A 15,175-nucleotide genomic window follows, 5' to 3' on the forward strand; every position below is an offset into this window, starting at 1 on the left:
TTTATTTTCTAAACAATTTAAATCACCATTTAAAAATATTAAAATATATTTTTTAAAAATAAATGCTATTTTTTTTATAGAAAAAACTTGACAAATTTTTTTGAAGAAAAAAAAATGAAATAGTTTTATTAAAAATACTGTTGTTGTCATCTCAACTGGATTTGAAAACATTGAACAAAAAAAATGTTTGTATAAAAAAAAATAAAATTAAAAACAATGTGAGTATATTGAACGTGTAATAAAAATCACTGAATGCAATAAAAATTTCATGTATTGACACATTTTTTCAATTTTATTTGAATAAATCAAACTTATAGACAAAGATGTAGAATGTTTTTGTGTGATTAAAGGGGTGAAAAAAGAACCAAAATTCCAGCAAAGTGAAAACGATTTTCTAAAGAGAGTAGCGTGACACCGTGACGTTGGCAAGCGAGCCATTAAAATTCGGTGTGAATTTACTGTAGAATAAATTCTCCGAGTTTCACAGCCTTGAGGGGTTGGAAAAAAGCGGCTTCGTGCAAACACAAGGACTTTGAGACTCTAGCTGGTTGGTGCCCGCACGCGAGAGGTAACTCGAAAGTTGCTCGCATTGTCAGCGAATAAACGGAACCGATTGTTGCACCAAGTCGTCAAGGGGTTGGAGAAAGTTTTTTCAACATTTTACTCCTCTTTCTTGGAATCTCTTCAAGTGGCTGAAGAACTCAGAGTTGCTCTTTTTTCCGTATACGAATCCAGAAGCTAAAAGGAACGAGGGAAAAGTGAACACTAGTGTAAGAGACAAATGGCAAACGACATAGCTGACACGTGAGTCTAGTCATATTACTTTCACCACTGAATAAACCCGTAAAATTGTATATCTCTAGTGAAATGTACAGGTTACTCATGATGTCATGATACTTGTTTTCTATTTTCTCTATAAAAGATTGTGCTAAGAAAACTTGGAAAAAATTTAAAACTATCAAACTTCTTGAGCACACTATCATATTTCCTAGTTTCATTTTTCAAAAAAAAAAATAAATAACTCGAGATGAAGTTGGAAATAAAGTACTAAATTTGTTTGAAATCTTCTATGCTAGAGTGTTTCAAATCAACCTTATTGGCACGTGGTCTTAAATAGTCTAGCATACACTATGATATTTTATTTACAATAGAATACAAGTTCTAATTCACTGTGTCATCATTTCAACACAGTGTTATTCAGAAGAATAATCTTGAAAACAAAAACCACTTCAAGAACTTTTGTTGATACTTCATTTTGTCTTCATCATAGTACAAGAACTGTAGAATTAATCCCTAAACTTGGAACCATTCCTAACTTCTTTTGATAGAAAAATCATCTTTTTCATTACCAACTTAATCATCTTCTATTCATAGTCGTAATTATTTAATATGAAGTAAAATAAGATTAAAATCAATATCTAAACCCTTTAAACCAATAATATTTGAAAGAATTATGATCTGATTGATATGCAGTTGCAGTAAGGCTGAGCCGATTATGGTACCACCCGGTAGTTTGGAGCATCAAGATCCAGCAACCAGCTTTACTTGTATCAATTTAGACAGGAGAGATAGTTTTCCTCAACCACTACCTGGAAGATCGTCCAGTCTTCGAAGGCAGAGCATCACTTTAAATGCTATTATCAATCACAGAAGAGCATTAATCGGGTAACTTCATTATATTTGATTATAAACGTTAAATTACATGAACAAGAAGCAATACCAGTTCGATAATATTAAAAAACATCATAAGGTTGATCAACAGTATTGTCTCGAAAGTCTCTTATCTCCACTACAATAATGTTATATACACTATTCCATCAGTTTGCGATTCCGGCTTAGCACGAACACATGCAAGCTATTCAATGCAAGCAAGCGATGCTAATTCGTTGTTCCAATATACAAAGAGAGAACGTATGAACCAAATTGAGTTTGATCAAGTACACAACAAACTAAAGACTTGTAACAATACGCAACGCCAGTCAAATACCACAGTCGTGGCAGATCTTGTTCTACACAAAACTACAATCATTATATATATGTACATGGAGATATACATTACACAAATCGATGTAAACAAAATTAAACTTTTATGATGAAAAGTTTACTCTCTAAGCAATATCAGTAATTTAAGTTTCAAACTTTCCTATTGATATTGCCTTCAATCCTATCTCAATTTTTTAAAGACACCTATGGCTCACTTTGCTTTGTTTTGTTATCAAGTTTCAAACCGTTTCTATACAGTTTATTATCATTATTTTCATCATTATTGGTGGTATTATTATTATTTTTTCATACGCTAATTAATAATCATTCAAATAAAGCTATAAAAATTAATTTCACTTCAATAACTTTGTGCTATTCTTGGAGACTTCTTATAGATTCAAAGTTTAAGTTTGAAGTTGATAATTAAAGATTCATGTTAATTGTTAAGATTATTTAGATTGCAATAAATGATCACACTTTTGGTCATCAGTGAACTTTGTTGTTGCAACATGTCTGAGTTATGTTACAGCAATAAGAATATTATTGTAGTTGTACCAAAACTCCTGTGAAAGCAACAGTTCTTTAGCATGTCATGGTAACAGGACTGGTCCTGCGGTGATGACAAGAAAATCATATGGTCTCACTACAGCATAATTCTGTTGCAGCAACCAGTCTCTTGTTATAATAATAAGAGATGTTTTAGGATAGCAACAGAATTGTGTTCTTCAACATGACATCAACTCATAAAATATCCTGTGATACAAACAAAATAATTATAGTAGTTGTAATATTTTTGATGAAATTCTAAACATTAATAGCTTGAGGTCTTCTCATGCCATTGTTTTAGAATTAACAGTTTTTGTAAAAATATTTTCAGTTTTTTTTTAGGGATAAAAAGAGATTATTTTGGAAGACCCATCAGTTTCTTTGTAATTGTAATACAAAATCTACTCTTATTCCAAATGTCTAGGTTTTTACAGATACTTGAAAAACTTGAGATGTTGATTACATGAATTGTGTGATATTTGGCAAAAAGCTATATTCTTATCTAAAAAAAAAAAAAATCTTAAAATGTTTTATATATATTTATATCTAACAACAATTGCTTTTTTTCTATCATAACTTCATTTTCTATTGTTCAGACATAACTTATAGAAAAATAATTGTAATGAAAAAAAAATTATTAACTTCATAAAAAAGAAGTTTTCTGCTGAAAGTTTTGTAATTAAGTTTTTAAATTATTACTTTCAAACATTTATTTGTGATTATATAATCAAATATAGTTATATGAACTTGGTATATAAATGAAGTTCCAAGTTAAAATTGTTTATAACTGGAATGAAAACTAGACTTGTTAAATGAATGCTCGTACAGGAGATTTATTTTTATTATGAAGAATAATAAAATAATTTTATTGGTATTAATGATGATAATAATTAATTATTATGAATAATGATTGATCCTAATGACAGATACCAATATTAATAGCTGATAATATCTTTATTTCCAACAGAGCTTTGATCTCAGGAATAGGCAGCAACTTGTCTCTCCCATCTTGTGTACCTCAAGATCAAAATACTCCACATAACAATCCCACAACATTTGCGTTCGGTCATGAACCACGTCTACAGGTTGCTGACTGTAACGGAGATAATGAGTCTCATCAAAGGAGATCACCGAGACACTCAAACCTCCTCCAACTTACGCCAGTTAACAGTGCTGCGATTCCATTGAATTCCCTAGATACCTCGAAAGGTAATGATCACCTCTATTCAGATATTTATCATTGCTGAACGTTGATTGATAATGCAAGTTAAACTATTTTATCATTAAAGGAAAAGCGTCTAATCAGTGTCATCGAAGAATTACACCAACTTCATCACGCCATCGCAAGGAAAAGCACCGAGCTGAATTAATTTCAACTGTTAGTACCCTTTATGCTAAATTACTGATCGTTATTGGTGTTACGGTTCCTGTTACTGCAAGTGTAAGCCAGAGAGTACCTGCTATTCTAGACCAGGTCAGTCTTCCTCGTTGGATAAAGATAGTGATTTATTTTCAACTTAAATTATCCAAAAAGTAAACTAATGGATTTTAAGAATTAGTGTTTACACCTCAGGAAATTAAAGGGGAGTAAAAACTAATTTCTGAATTTTTTATCAACTTCTTAATATTCCTTAATTTAATTTAAATACTGGTCTACAGTTAATCTGAACCAGTGTTGGGCATTAAAAAAATTTTCTATTTTTAAATTTGATTTGTTTAACAAAAAAAATTTCCTCCATTCAAGTTAATTGTTTTTTAGAAATATTCTTATAACATAAGAATAAATATTTTGATCATGGTAGATCAGAGGTCTAAATGCTTTTTAATTTCCGATAATTAGACAATTTATATAAAGTATAAATTAGTGTTTCATTCTGTTTAATTTCTCTTACCATAATGTTAATATCATTAAATAGAAATCTTTATGTTTATGAAACAACGTTCCATCGACCATCGCTAATATCATCAGACCTTTCATTATCTAATTATGAAAGACTCCAAAGTAGTACTAGCTAACCTATAATACCACTGATATATTCATAGTGGTCTCTTTGTTACTTACAGCTACTTCTCGTTAAAGTGGAATTGATTTCTCGCCCCATCACCAATACCCCAGTAACATTGACTAAAGTGACAGATTCACAAACAACGTTTAAACAATCTAATAAAGCATTAATTTATAAAAAAGTAATTCAATTATTTGTTTTTAGCGTACAATTATTCTAAAAAATACTAAAGCTTCATCAAAGTGGAAAAATAGCTTTGAAAATGTCAACTTTTAATTTTTGTTTTAAACTGTCACATAAAAGTATTTAGAATTTATTTAAAAATTAACTTTTTACTAAAGAGAAGAAGTAGTTAATAGCTAGAAAATATATATAATTCTTTAAAAGCAACATGTTACAAGTGATGACATATTTTAAATACTCCATAATCGTTGAAGAGACTTTTAAGATAGGAAGTTACTTGTTTTTATACTTAAAGAGCTTTATACCCTCATTAATTCCGTTCTATTGGTCTCATTGATCAAAACCATACCTAGACAAAGGCGAAGTAAGTGTGGATGAAATTTTTTTTCATCATCTTCACATACCCTAGTGGTTTTGAGAAACCAACTTGGTTCATGTTTCTCCAGACTCTCATCAGGGATCTAACCAAGATGTTTTTATATAGGTTTTATAAATAAAATAAAATTATAATAAAATATTAAACTCCAAGTTATTCATTTAGAACTAGAAATCAATCTTGAGAATAAATATTTCTAAAACATACTAGATTAAATAGCATCATTTATTGCATCTGTTGCATTCACTCTATAACTTTTGTTAAATTCCTATCAATAATAAATCATTCCACCCATCAACTTAATTTAAACTGAATCATATTTTAGAATAACTATTATTATATTTTATGATGATGTGGATATTAATGAGCAACCTTTCCATACCAATATTGATGATTAATATTCGACCTTTATATTTGTAATATTTCCATCATTTATCATGAAAAGCAGTAAGAGTTGATTTAAAAGAAGAAAAGGAAAATACTTCACTAAAGTCTTATTATAAATAATAAAATTAAAAAAAGTTCTTTTGCCTTCTAGGGATTTTATCTATATCTATACTTGGTCAGTGTGGCATTTGTTATCGCCATGTATACAATCCTATTGCGCGACAAAGCAGTAAAGAAGATGCTTACACAAAGTGGAAAAGAAGGAATAACTTTTGTCCTAGACGGACATGGTTGCAAACGACAAAGTTTTCAGGTATTTACTTAAAAATTTAATATAAATATCAACTTGTGATATTTTATTTTAAGAAAGAAGTTTGAAGTGCAGTCAATAATATAAAGTTAAGTCAACTGATACAATTTAATAAGAAGTAAAAAATTAATTTTCATTTGATGGAGCTTAGAGAAAAATAACATTATCTTTATAATTAAACATGAAATAATTATGATGGTTCTTATAGGAAAATAATTTTATTAATTTAGTAAATATTGATATATTAATAATTTTAATATTATAATCATTTTTTAATTAAATCAATTACTATTATCTAGATGATATATTTCAATGATTGCTAATAAATCTATATTTATCAAGAGAAGTTTATTTAATCAAATAATTTTTTATCTAGAATGATTCTGGAAAAACAATGGTTATAGCAAATGTAAAAAGCAATGAATATTTATAGAAATACGTAAATTTTTTATTATATACGATTTCCTGCATTTCAAATTTATTGTCTCTTTTGACCTATTTTACTTTAATTGATAGAAATCTACTTTGCATATCTTCAAATGTCATATATAAAATATTCCAATACTTTTATTATAACAAAACATTTGATAATAAAAAATAACACTTGCTGTTTGATCCTTTTAGTCATGGTGGCAAATATTTCCACTCATTGTTATAAATCTTAATATTTGAGAATATTATGATTCAATTTGTAGCTTTTGTTATATCATAGAAATTAAAACGATATCATAAGGAATAAAAATTAAAAGATAATAACTAATTTTTAATAATTTTTGCTATTTAATTTTTAATGAGTATTTTAAATCGATTATAACTTCTTTTTTAGTTTAGCCGTCTTTTCCTGAATTTTGGGTCAAATTGAAGATTATTTTTTAAATGTATGAAACGAGGTGATTAAAAAAGATGACCCAACATTTTTGGCAGGTCAAAATTTATATAACAAAAAAAAGGGGCATTTTGTCACCATTTTGTTCAAATATCTCGTAAAATATATGATGATTCTTCAAATAAAATGGTCAGTAGTTTTTTGTAATCATTTGAGGAAGAGAATGAGACCTCAACCAGCCCTATGTGGTCAATAGTTTTTTTAATAAATTAAATTGTTTATTAAACGCAAGTGTTGGGTAATTTTTACCACGTCTACTACTTGCTTTCAAAGCAAGCTAAGAATTATTCAATGTTGTTAAAAAATTTTTTGATAAATAAATTTAGCTTGAAAGATTAAAAATTATTGAATAATTTTTAATTTTCAAAACAATAAGAATCTTGTAATGATCCTGAGTAAAAAAGAAAAAAAAAAGATCAAAGGATTTTTAAATAAATTTATAGAAAACAATAATAAAATACGACAGTAATAAATGTGTGGTAAAAGCATAATGATAACGAAAATAAAAGTAAATCTGTTCTTTAACTAGCGGAATAAACTCGGTACGGAAATGTTATACCGGTAATTCGAAGTACCGATAATTGTTCAGCGGATGTAGCACAGAAACTAGCAATGAATGAGAAAAAGAAAGAGTCTAAAAAATTAATATCAAAAGTAAAAAGAAAAAAAAAAATTGATCCAACAGGGACAACAATATGGAAGCTTCTGTCTACGACTAGGTGCCATCGGCTTCGGGGCAGGCTCGTTAGTGTTTACTGGATTGCAAATCGGCGCGGAAATAGCATCCGGTGGACCATTGAGGGCGATTACTCCGAGTGCAAGACTGCTCTTGGTTACCGCTCAAATGCACTTCATATTTCTAAATAGTAAGGACCTCGAACTTGCCAAGCATGGAGCTCTAGCTAAATTAGGACTAATGCATATGATTGCTACCAATCTCTGTGAATGGCTTCAGGTAATTTTAGTTTATTTTATATTACATAAAAGCTTCATCTTTATTGTTATTTCTATCAAAGAATGTGATTTTAGACTTAAATTCACTGGAATGTGAAAATTTAACTTTATTGTGTCATTATTGAACAATAAAAATTAATCCTTCACATGATATTTAAGACTCAGGCAATCCTTAAATGCCTATTAAAAAAATCAATGATGATAGAAAAATTTTAAACACCATTTAATGTTATAATAAAAAGCTTTTAATGCATTAAATAATTAATACATTTAAAATTGTAATATACAATTATTTATAAATTTATGTTTAAATTTTCTAATATGCTTTTAAATGTCTTACAACGTAAAAATATAATAAAATTACGAATTTCAAAAATCGACTCCATTATAATGACATCCTAATGAAAAGTTGAATAATTGAAATAAATAAATTAAAATTAAAAATGAAATAAAGTCAGCTTCGATATGTTAATGTATATAATAAAATATTTTAATACACGTAAATATTTTATTTAATTAGGACTTGCTGAAATTATAACATGATTAGAAACTGAAAACTTTGTTTACCTAACTCAGGAGTCCATTAGTTGAAAATTCAACTATGTAGGCTATTAATTTGAAGTTATTCATAAATAAAGAGCAATCAAGTATACTTCATTGAATAAGCCAAGAACAAATGAAAATTTACTTTGCTTAACATTCGATTCATTTTTGATTGATAGATGTGACGGAAGTACTTTTTTTAAATTTATCCTTCCGTAAACATGATTTTGGTGGGAAAATTCTATTATTACATCTCAAAAAATATTGAAGTTATAAACTAAAGTAAACTTTTATTAATATTATATTTATATTCAAAAATTAATTCAATTTTAGTGTTTATTGACTGATGGAATATTTTAAAATAAACACCAAGGATGATTAGAAATAACAAACAAATTTTAAATGGTTTTTTGGATTTATCAAAACTAAGCAAATGTTGACGAGTTGGAATATTAGCTGATGCTTCATTGGCATATTAAAAACAATCTTTACATTATTTTGAAGTAAAAATTTTCATTTTTAAATATTAAAAAATAAAAACATCAATGCTGGTTTCTAATGATAAAATAATCCAAGCTACACCACAAGTTACAGTGGTTATTTAATATCATAAACCTCAAAAAATAAAAGTTAACATCAATAAGCTGTTTAAAAGATAATCACACACATAGCTACCATGATGTGTTCTTTAACATTATTCTATAATAATCTCTTTACATATATAATCCAACTATAATGAACAAATTTTTTATCATTTTCCACAATCATTCACATATATTTTACAAATGCATTAGCTTTTTTTTTTCTATAATTGAAAATTTTGCAAAGCATTATAATATAACTGTAGAGCTAAAAGCTATATTAAAATAAAACAAATTCGTGAAAGTAATTATAGAATAAAAACTTTTTTATATTTTCTTATTATTGCCCATAACAGGCACTTGTAGAAGAGACAAGGCACGAAATAGCACAATTAGAACTCCACGACCACGAACTAAGTGAGGAAGGAATATTAAAGACACTTTTAACTGATGCCAGTCCTTTTCTATTTCCCTGTACGATTGAATTTAGTCTCATTTGTGCAGTCATTTTATTTGAAATGTGGAAACGAGTTGACAAGATGACCGTTGTAAAAAATGATGGTCCAATGAGATCCTTACATCAACTAAGTATTGATTGCAGTAGTGCACACCGAGGTCTTTTTGGTGGAATTCTAGTTATCGCTGCGACAGTTTTAAGTCTTATAATGTTTTTTGTTCTAAAAGAATCCAAGTCAAAGATGGCTATTGAACAAGTAACTGCTCTAGAAACGGCGATTTTAATAGCAGGTATTGTCTCTTACAGGTCACCAATACTACCTAGAATTTTACTGACATTCCAATATTATTAAAACTTCACATATTTTTATAAAAAAGAAATATTCTATTGTTTACTAAACTATTTTCTTGGAAATATAAATTAAAAGTTCAAATTTCAAATGATCAGTGTTGATAAAATTATAATAAATCATTAAAAATTCATTGATGAACTGAGAAAATTATTTCATCAATTTTATTATCAAAATCGAATAGAATTGGTGGAATATTTCTGAAAAATGTGTCTTAAATTCTTGTGGTGTATGCCAATTCAGACACTTTTATCAATTGGCCATTTTAAGATACGGGTCCAGGCATGGTACGGAAGGTACTCTATGCCCAAAAAGATTACCAGGTCATAAACTGTGTAAATAATTGGTCCAATTTAGAGTAAATGAAATAAATAATTTTTAAACATTTTTTGTTTTCTAAAAAATATTAAAATGGTAAACTTTTATAACTAGATTGTATTTTGATGAGTTTATAATTTTCTACTTACACTTTTACTTTTAATTTAAACTAGTAATAATTTATATTAATATATCACTTTATGGCCATTAAAATAAATATTTCAATCAATAATACTTGATTATTTTAATTTATACAAATTGTATGTAGTTTAAAAATTTATCTCATAATTTTCTTTATAATTTTGACAGTAAAATTTACGAAATAATTTTTCAGTATGGTTGAAATAATCAGTAACAGAATTATTTTCTGAAATATTGCAATCTTAATTTATCGGAACATTTTGTATCATATCCAATAACTTTTTGTCCAAAGAAATAAGACAAAAGTGTCAATAAGAAAATTAATCTAAAACTATGTATTTCTTTTGTTTTCGTTTATCAAGGTGCGATTGCAGCTGTAAGCTGCGCGTTCAAGTTACGACGTTTAGAATTGAAGAACACAAAACCCGCACCTCATCTTGACTCGACTTTGCTGGCGGCTGCACAAGCGGGTGTTTATCTTCATTGTTTGTTTGGTGCAGTGGGTGGTATATTGACAATGGGTCCAACTTGGGTACTATCGCTTACTGCCGATTTCATCGCTTTGATTCAAAGCACCAGTCAAACTCTTCTAGTCAAGGTATATTTTAGTAATATTGTCATTTAGATTATAACTCGTAATTAACTCCAAGATTGGTGAAAAGATTATTTTAAGAATAATTACAACAATTAATTAATGATTTAATTTTAGGGAATGAAGCTTGATAGTATACTCTTCATCTAAATTAGAATATCATTAACTATACACTGTAATATTGCAGCAATCTTGATAACACTGCATTTTAATGAAAAATAATTCAACTTTAAAAATTAATTTTCAAGTAATCATCAAAAGTATGTAAATGTTTTTTTAAAAATCTATGACATAGAAAATATCAATCCAAGTGAAGTACCATGAAGTTTATTTTTCTGTACAAAACGTTTTTATAGAAGAGTAAAACTTTACTAAAAGTGTAACTGTGTGAAAGCATCACTTGACTTTAGTTTGAAATTTCACACCATAAACTTCACTGAAGCTGTATTAAAAGCTAGTGACTATTTTCCATTTTCTTATTCTTCTGAATGATTTTTTATAGATGACTTTTTTTTTATTCTTCAATATTCCCTAGTTCCGTTTTTATACGATGCTCAAGACTTATTGAAGTTGAAAGTTGAAAGTGATGTGTGTTACCTTCAACAGTTAATTACTTCGTTAAAAAAAAACTCGTAAAATGTTTACTAAAAAGCATATCATAGCACAAAAAAAAAAAGCTTTGAAATGCTGCACTTGGATTTCTTTTAAAAAATCTTTTTCACACCTTGGTCATTTTTATCATTCTAGACAAATTAAAAAATCCCTTTCCATAGTAATTTTGGAAATAAAAATTCTATCATTATCATTGGATTTCAATAGTTTTTAACAACAACAGAATTTCCAAAAGCTCTAAAATTGTTCAATCTTCAATTCCATCAATTAATACTGTCACAAAGCAATTGACTGAATAATGGATTGATTAATTCATTCCAAATTGATAATAGCTTTAATTGAATAAAAATGAGTATTCCTAAATGTTCTATTTCTCATGATGAATCATGAGAAGCTTCCATTTTCTGAAATTATATATCTCTAACAACTATTGAGGTTTAAATCCTATTAAATCAACATATATTATTTCTCATCAAGTCAGAAAACAAAAGAAAAAGTAGGAGTTTTGAAACATAGAAGCTTGAACAATGAAAGAAGTTTATTGTTCATTCATTTTTGCTACTCATTTAGGTAGATGTTGGAATATAAAAGTAATCATTAAACTTGAACTCATTGATTTAGCAGTGTCTAAAAACAATTATATTTATTGTCATTAGATTGCTTGGAGACGACGATCATCATCACCTGAAAAACCAGGAAAAGAGCTGATCACTTTCCTAATTGTTGTCAATATTGCTCTATGGACAGTAAACACATTAGAGAAATCTCGAGCGGACGTTCGACCTGATCATCTGCGATTTTTCGGTGTCTGGGCTTGGACTATCATCACTCACGTCTCCATGCCATTAGCAATCTTCTTTCGTTTCCACTCAGCCATATGTCTCTTCGAGGTGTGGAAAAGTTGCTACAAATATCGACCACATGGATTTTCATCAAAGCCTAATTAATGAACGGCTAGACAAATAAAATATCAATTAGTTTGAAATAATATTTTCATACTCTACTTTACTTTTAATCAATCAAAACAATTAATTAATGTAAAAATGCCAGTCATTCCAACAATCAATTACATGATTCTATTATTTACACTAATTACTAACTATTTATCATCATAAATCAATCAGTTTATTTTTCTAAATTATATAACTTTTAAAGAAACATTTTATTAAAAATGAAGAAGTTAGATATTGAAAATTTTTAATCAACTTTTTGATTAAAAGAAAGAGTTGAAACATATTTGATATTATTAAATAATAAAATGTTAATTCGAGTTGAATACTGTTTGATTGATTCAACAAATGTTGTTATATAAAAGTTTAAATATGTTGAAAAAATAATTTATTTGATAGACAAATAATTTTTATGAAACTCCTGTTAATTAAATATTAAATTGAAACGATTGACTTTTATAAACGTTTAATGCATTCATAATTGATAAGAATATGAAAAATTAGAAATAAAATGATCTGATTAAAAATTAAATCAGATATAGAAAGTGTCTTTAATAAAATTTAATAAAGTAATTATTTAGATTCAATATCGTATAGATAAAATTATTAATGAAATAAAAATTCTAAAGTTTGTTTATTGTGTTATTAATTTTGTTTTATAAAATATCGAAAAGAGGATGATGTATAGATTTTTATTAACTAAACTATTTTGTCGACTTTTATGGACTAAAAAAGTTACTAGATAATATTATTTGAGTTGCTGTTACTGACGAAAAAAATTGATAGAGGTAAAGTGAAGCTAGTAGTACAACACGACGATGGTCACGTCGTGTCAGACAAGAGAAGCGTTCGTCGACAGTTTGATACGGTTTACGGGTAAACACATTTGGGTGGCAATCATGTTGTGAAGTGAGCGGTGGTTGCCGCGGGACCGCGACGTCGAGAAGGACGAAGTATTGAAGCAGAGAAGTGCAGGGGAGACAACAGACATGAACGGGGATAGTAAGTGCGCTTGGTCGTTGGGTCGTTACTGAAGAGCTCTCATAGCAACCCTTTGTTACTCTTGCTTCATCACCCAACCAACTTTGTACATCGAAAAGGGGGTGCGTGAAGGCCCATGATTCAGTTGACCGGCTATTAAATGTTCATCTTCTCTACGACTACTTCAAAATCCGTCTTCCATGTTATTACCACCGTACTTATTCGTTTTGGAGCTTTGAAAATTTATCACAAATACTTTATCGATTTTGTTCAGCATTGTGATGATGCTAATTTTTCTTTTTACATCAGCTTTTAAATAATTTTAAACAGCAATCTTAATTTAGAAAAAAAGAAGAACTGAATAAAATGATGCTATTGATTAGCTTTAAAATATCAAAAAGCTAGGCTAATTCTACTAATAAGAGAGACTTTAAATTCCTCTTTTCAGTCCTAGCCTTTCAATAAATAGACAGGAATGAGTAATAACAGAATTTATTAAATAATAATTATTGAAATATTATAAAATAATATTAATTATTATTATAATTGTGGGTTAATTGCAATAAGTAAACTTTATATAACCGATCAATGTCTTGAATAATTAATTTTAAAAATATTTTCTAAATTGTTATTGATGATTTTGATTTTGTAAATAAATATTTTAGAAAAATTGTAAGAAAATAATTGAGTGTAATAAATAATTTTCTTTTATCATTTATAAGTTTTTTATATTTATGTTGTTAGAATCAATATCAATAAAAATGAATAAATGTATATCTTTAAAAGAAGAAAATATTTATTTAGAAACTTTAATAGAAATAAATTAAAATTTAAAGAACGAAAATAATAAATTATCTCTTGAAATAAAATTACATATCCATCAAAATTATTACAATTAAAAATACTAAGCATCATAAAATTTACTATGTAAAATTAATAATTATTTTATTATTAAATAATTAAAAGCAATGGTTCTTCACTATAAAAATTGTATAAATTAAAATAAATAAGAATTATTAATTTTTAAAATATTAAAATCTCCAATTAATGCTGAGAAAACATAGCTTATGTTGAGTATAATAAAAAAAAATCTCATAAAATAAATTAATATGAGAAACAATGTAAAAAAGTGATTAAAATTTTTTTATAAACCATAAATGACAGGGATAATAGTGAAATTAAAACAGTGAATGATTAGTTATCAAATGAAAATATAATAAATCCCTGTTGATTACTTGAATTTCAAAAAATAATTATTCATATAAACCTACGAGAGAATAAATGTAAAAAATTTTAATCGACAAATAAACAATGTTGAACGTTTATATAGATAAGTTTAAAAAATGGTTGAGATGTTGGATATACATCACCAAAAAAATTTCAGTAAAACGAAAACATGGATCAAAACACCGAAGAAACAACAACGACGACATCGGCCGAAGGAAAGAATCCTTGATATATCCGCCAAACACAGCAGGATCCCACTTGCACGTCTTGTGGATTTATCGAAGCCAAGGATAATAGATGGGCTCTTTCCAACCTAAAGTCCTGGCAGAGAGTAAATGCCTCTAAATAATACAATACGTCAATGCAACATGGCTGAAAAATTCTTAAAATTATTGATTTTAACTTTGACGTTTATAAATAAAATATCTGAATGTAAACCGATGAAAAATAATGAAGTCAAAGAGTAGCAATTATAAAGATTTAATCATAAAAAAAATAAAAGTCATAAGAAGAAGGAACAGTAATTGAGGATTCTCAGGAATGTATTTAATTCGATTTGATGGGTCGCCGGCGTTAAAATTTAAGAGAAAGATAAGAAGTGCAAGGAGAAATAGTAAGGGATGGGCGCACGATTTTGTTTCCGCAGGAAATGATGCCTTCGTGGCTACCGATTATCACTCCATCCTTGATTCTCCTCACCCAGTCTTACTGCCGACGGCTTTGGATAACCCTCTCCGCAATCTACTCTTTTGCCCTCGACCTCCAGGGGATGAAAATCGTATTTATATTCCGT

The 15,175-nt window shown here is 27.9% G+C and overlaps 1 protein-coding gene across 1 annotated transcript; it reads left to right on the top strand.

Annotated features, from left to right (window-relative positions):
• Positions 1–265: 265 nt before the first annotated feature.
• Positions 266–12,324, top strand: LOC118069047 (proton channel OtopLc-like). The gene is made up of 9 exons (XM_035086885.1): positions 266–804; positions 1,474–1,665; positions 3,497–3,738; positions 3,819–4,003; positions 5,633–5,794; positions 7,363–7,632; positions 9,112–9,502; positions 10,383–10,618; positions 11,881–12,324. The coding sequence occupies exons 1-9, from the start codon at positions 782–784 to the stop codon at positions 12,169–12,171; spliced, it is 1,992 nt and encodes a 663-aa protein (XP_034942776.1). The 5' UTR covers positions 266–781; the 3' UTR covers positions 12,172–12,324.
• Positions 12,325–15,175: the final 2,851 nt, after the last annotated feature.

The sequence above is a fragment of the Chelonus insularis genome, unplaced genomic scaffold (assembly GCF_013357705.1).
Source record: "Chelonus insularis isolate UGA/USDA-ARS -01 unplaced genomic scaffold, ASM1335770v1 contig_128_pilon, whole genome shotgun sequence".
Classification (NCBI taxonomy): Eukaryota; Metazoa; Arthropoda; class Insecta; order Hymenoptera; family Braconidae; genus Chelonus; species Chelonus insularis.

What these genes read in the sequence shown, in the direction of transcription:
- LOC118069047 (XM_035086885.1), top strand. Translation starts at nt 782, where the DNA reads ATGGCAAACGACATAGCTGACAC. An exon ending in TTCCCTAGATACCTCGAAAG is followed by an intron (nt 3,739 to 3,818) that starts GTAATGATCACC and finishes TTATCATTAAAG; the next exon opens with GAAAAGCGTCTAATCAGTGT. An exon ending in TACCTGCTATTCTAGACCAG is followed by an intron (nt 4,004 to 5,632) that starts GTCAGTCTTCCT and finishes TTTGCCTTCTAG; the next exon opens with GGATTTTATCTATATCTATA.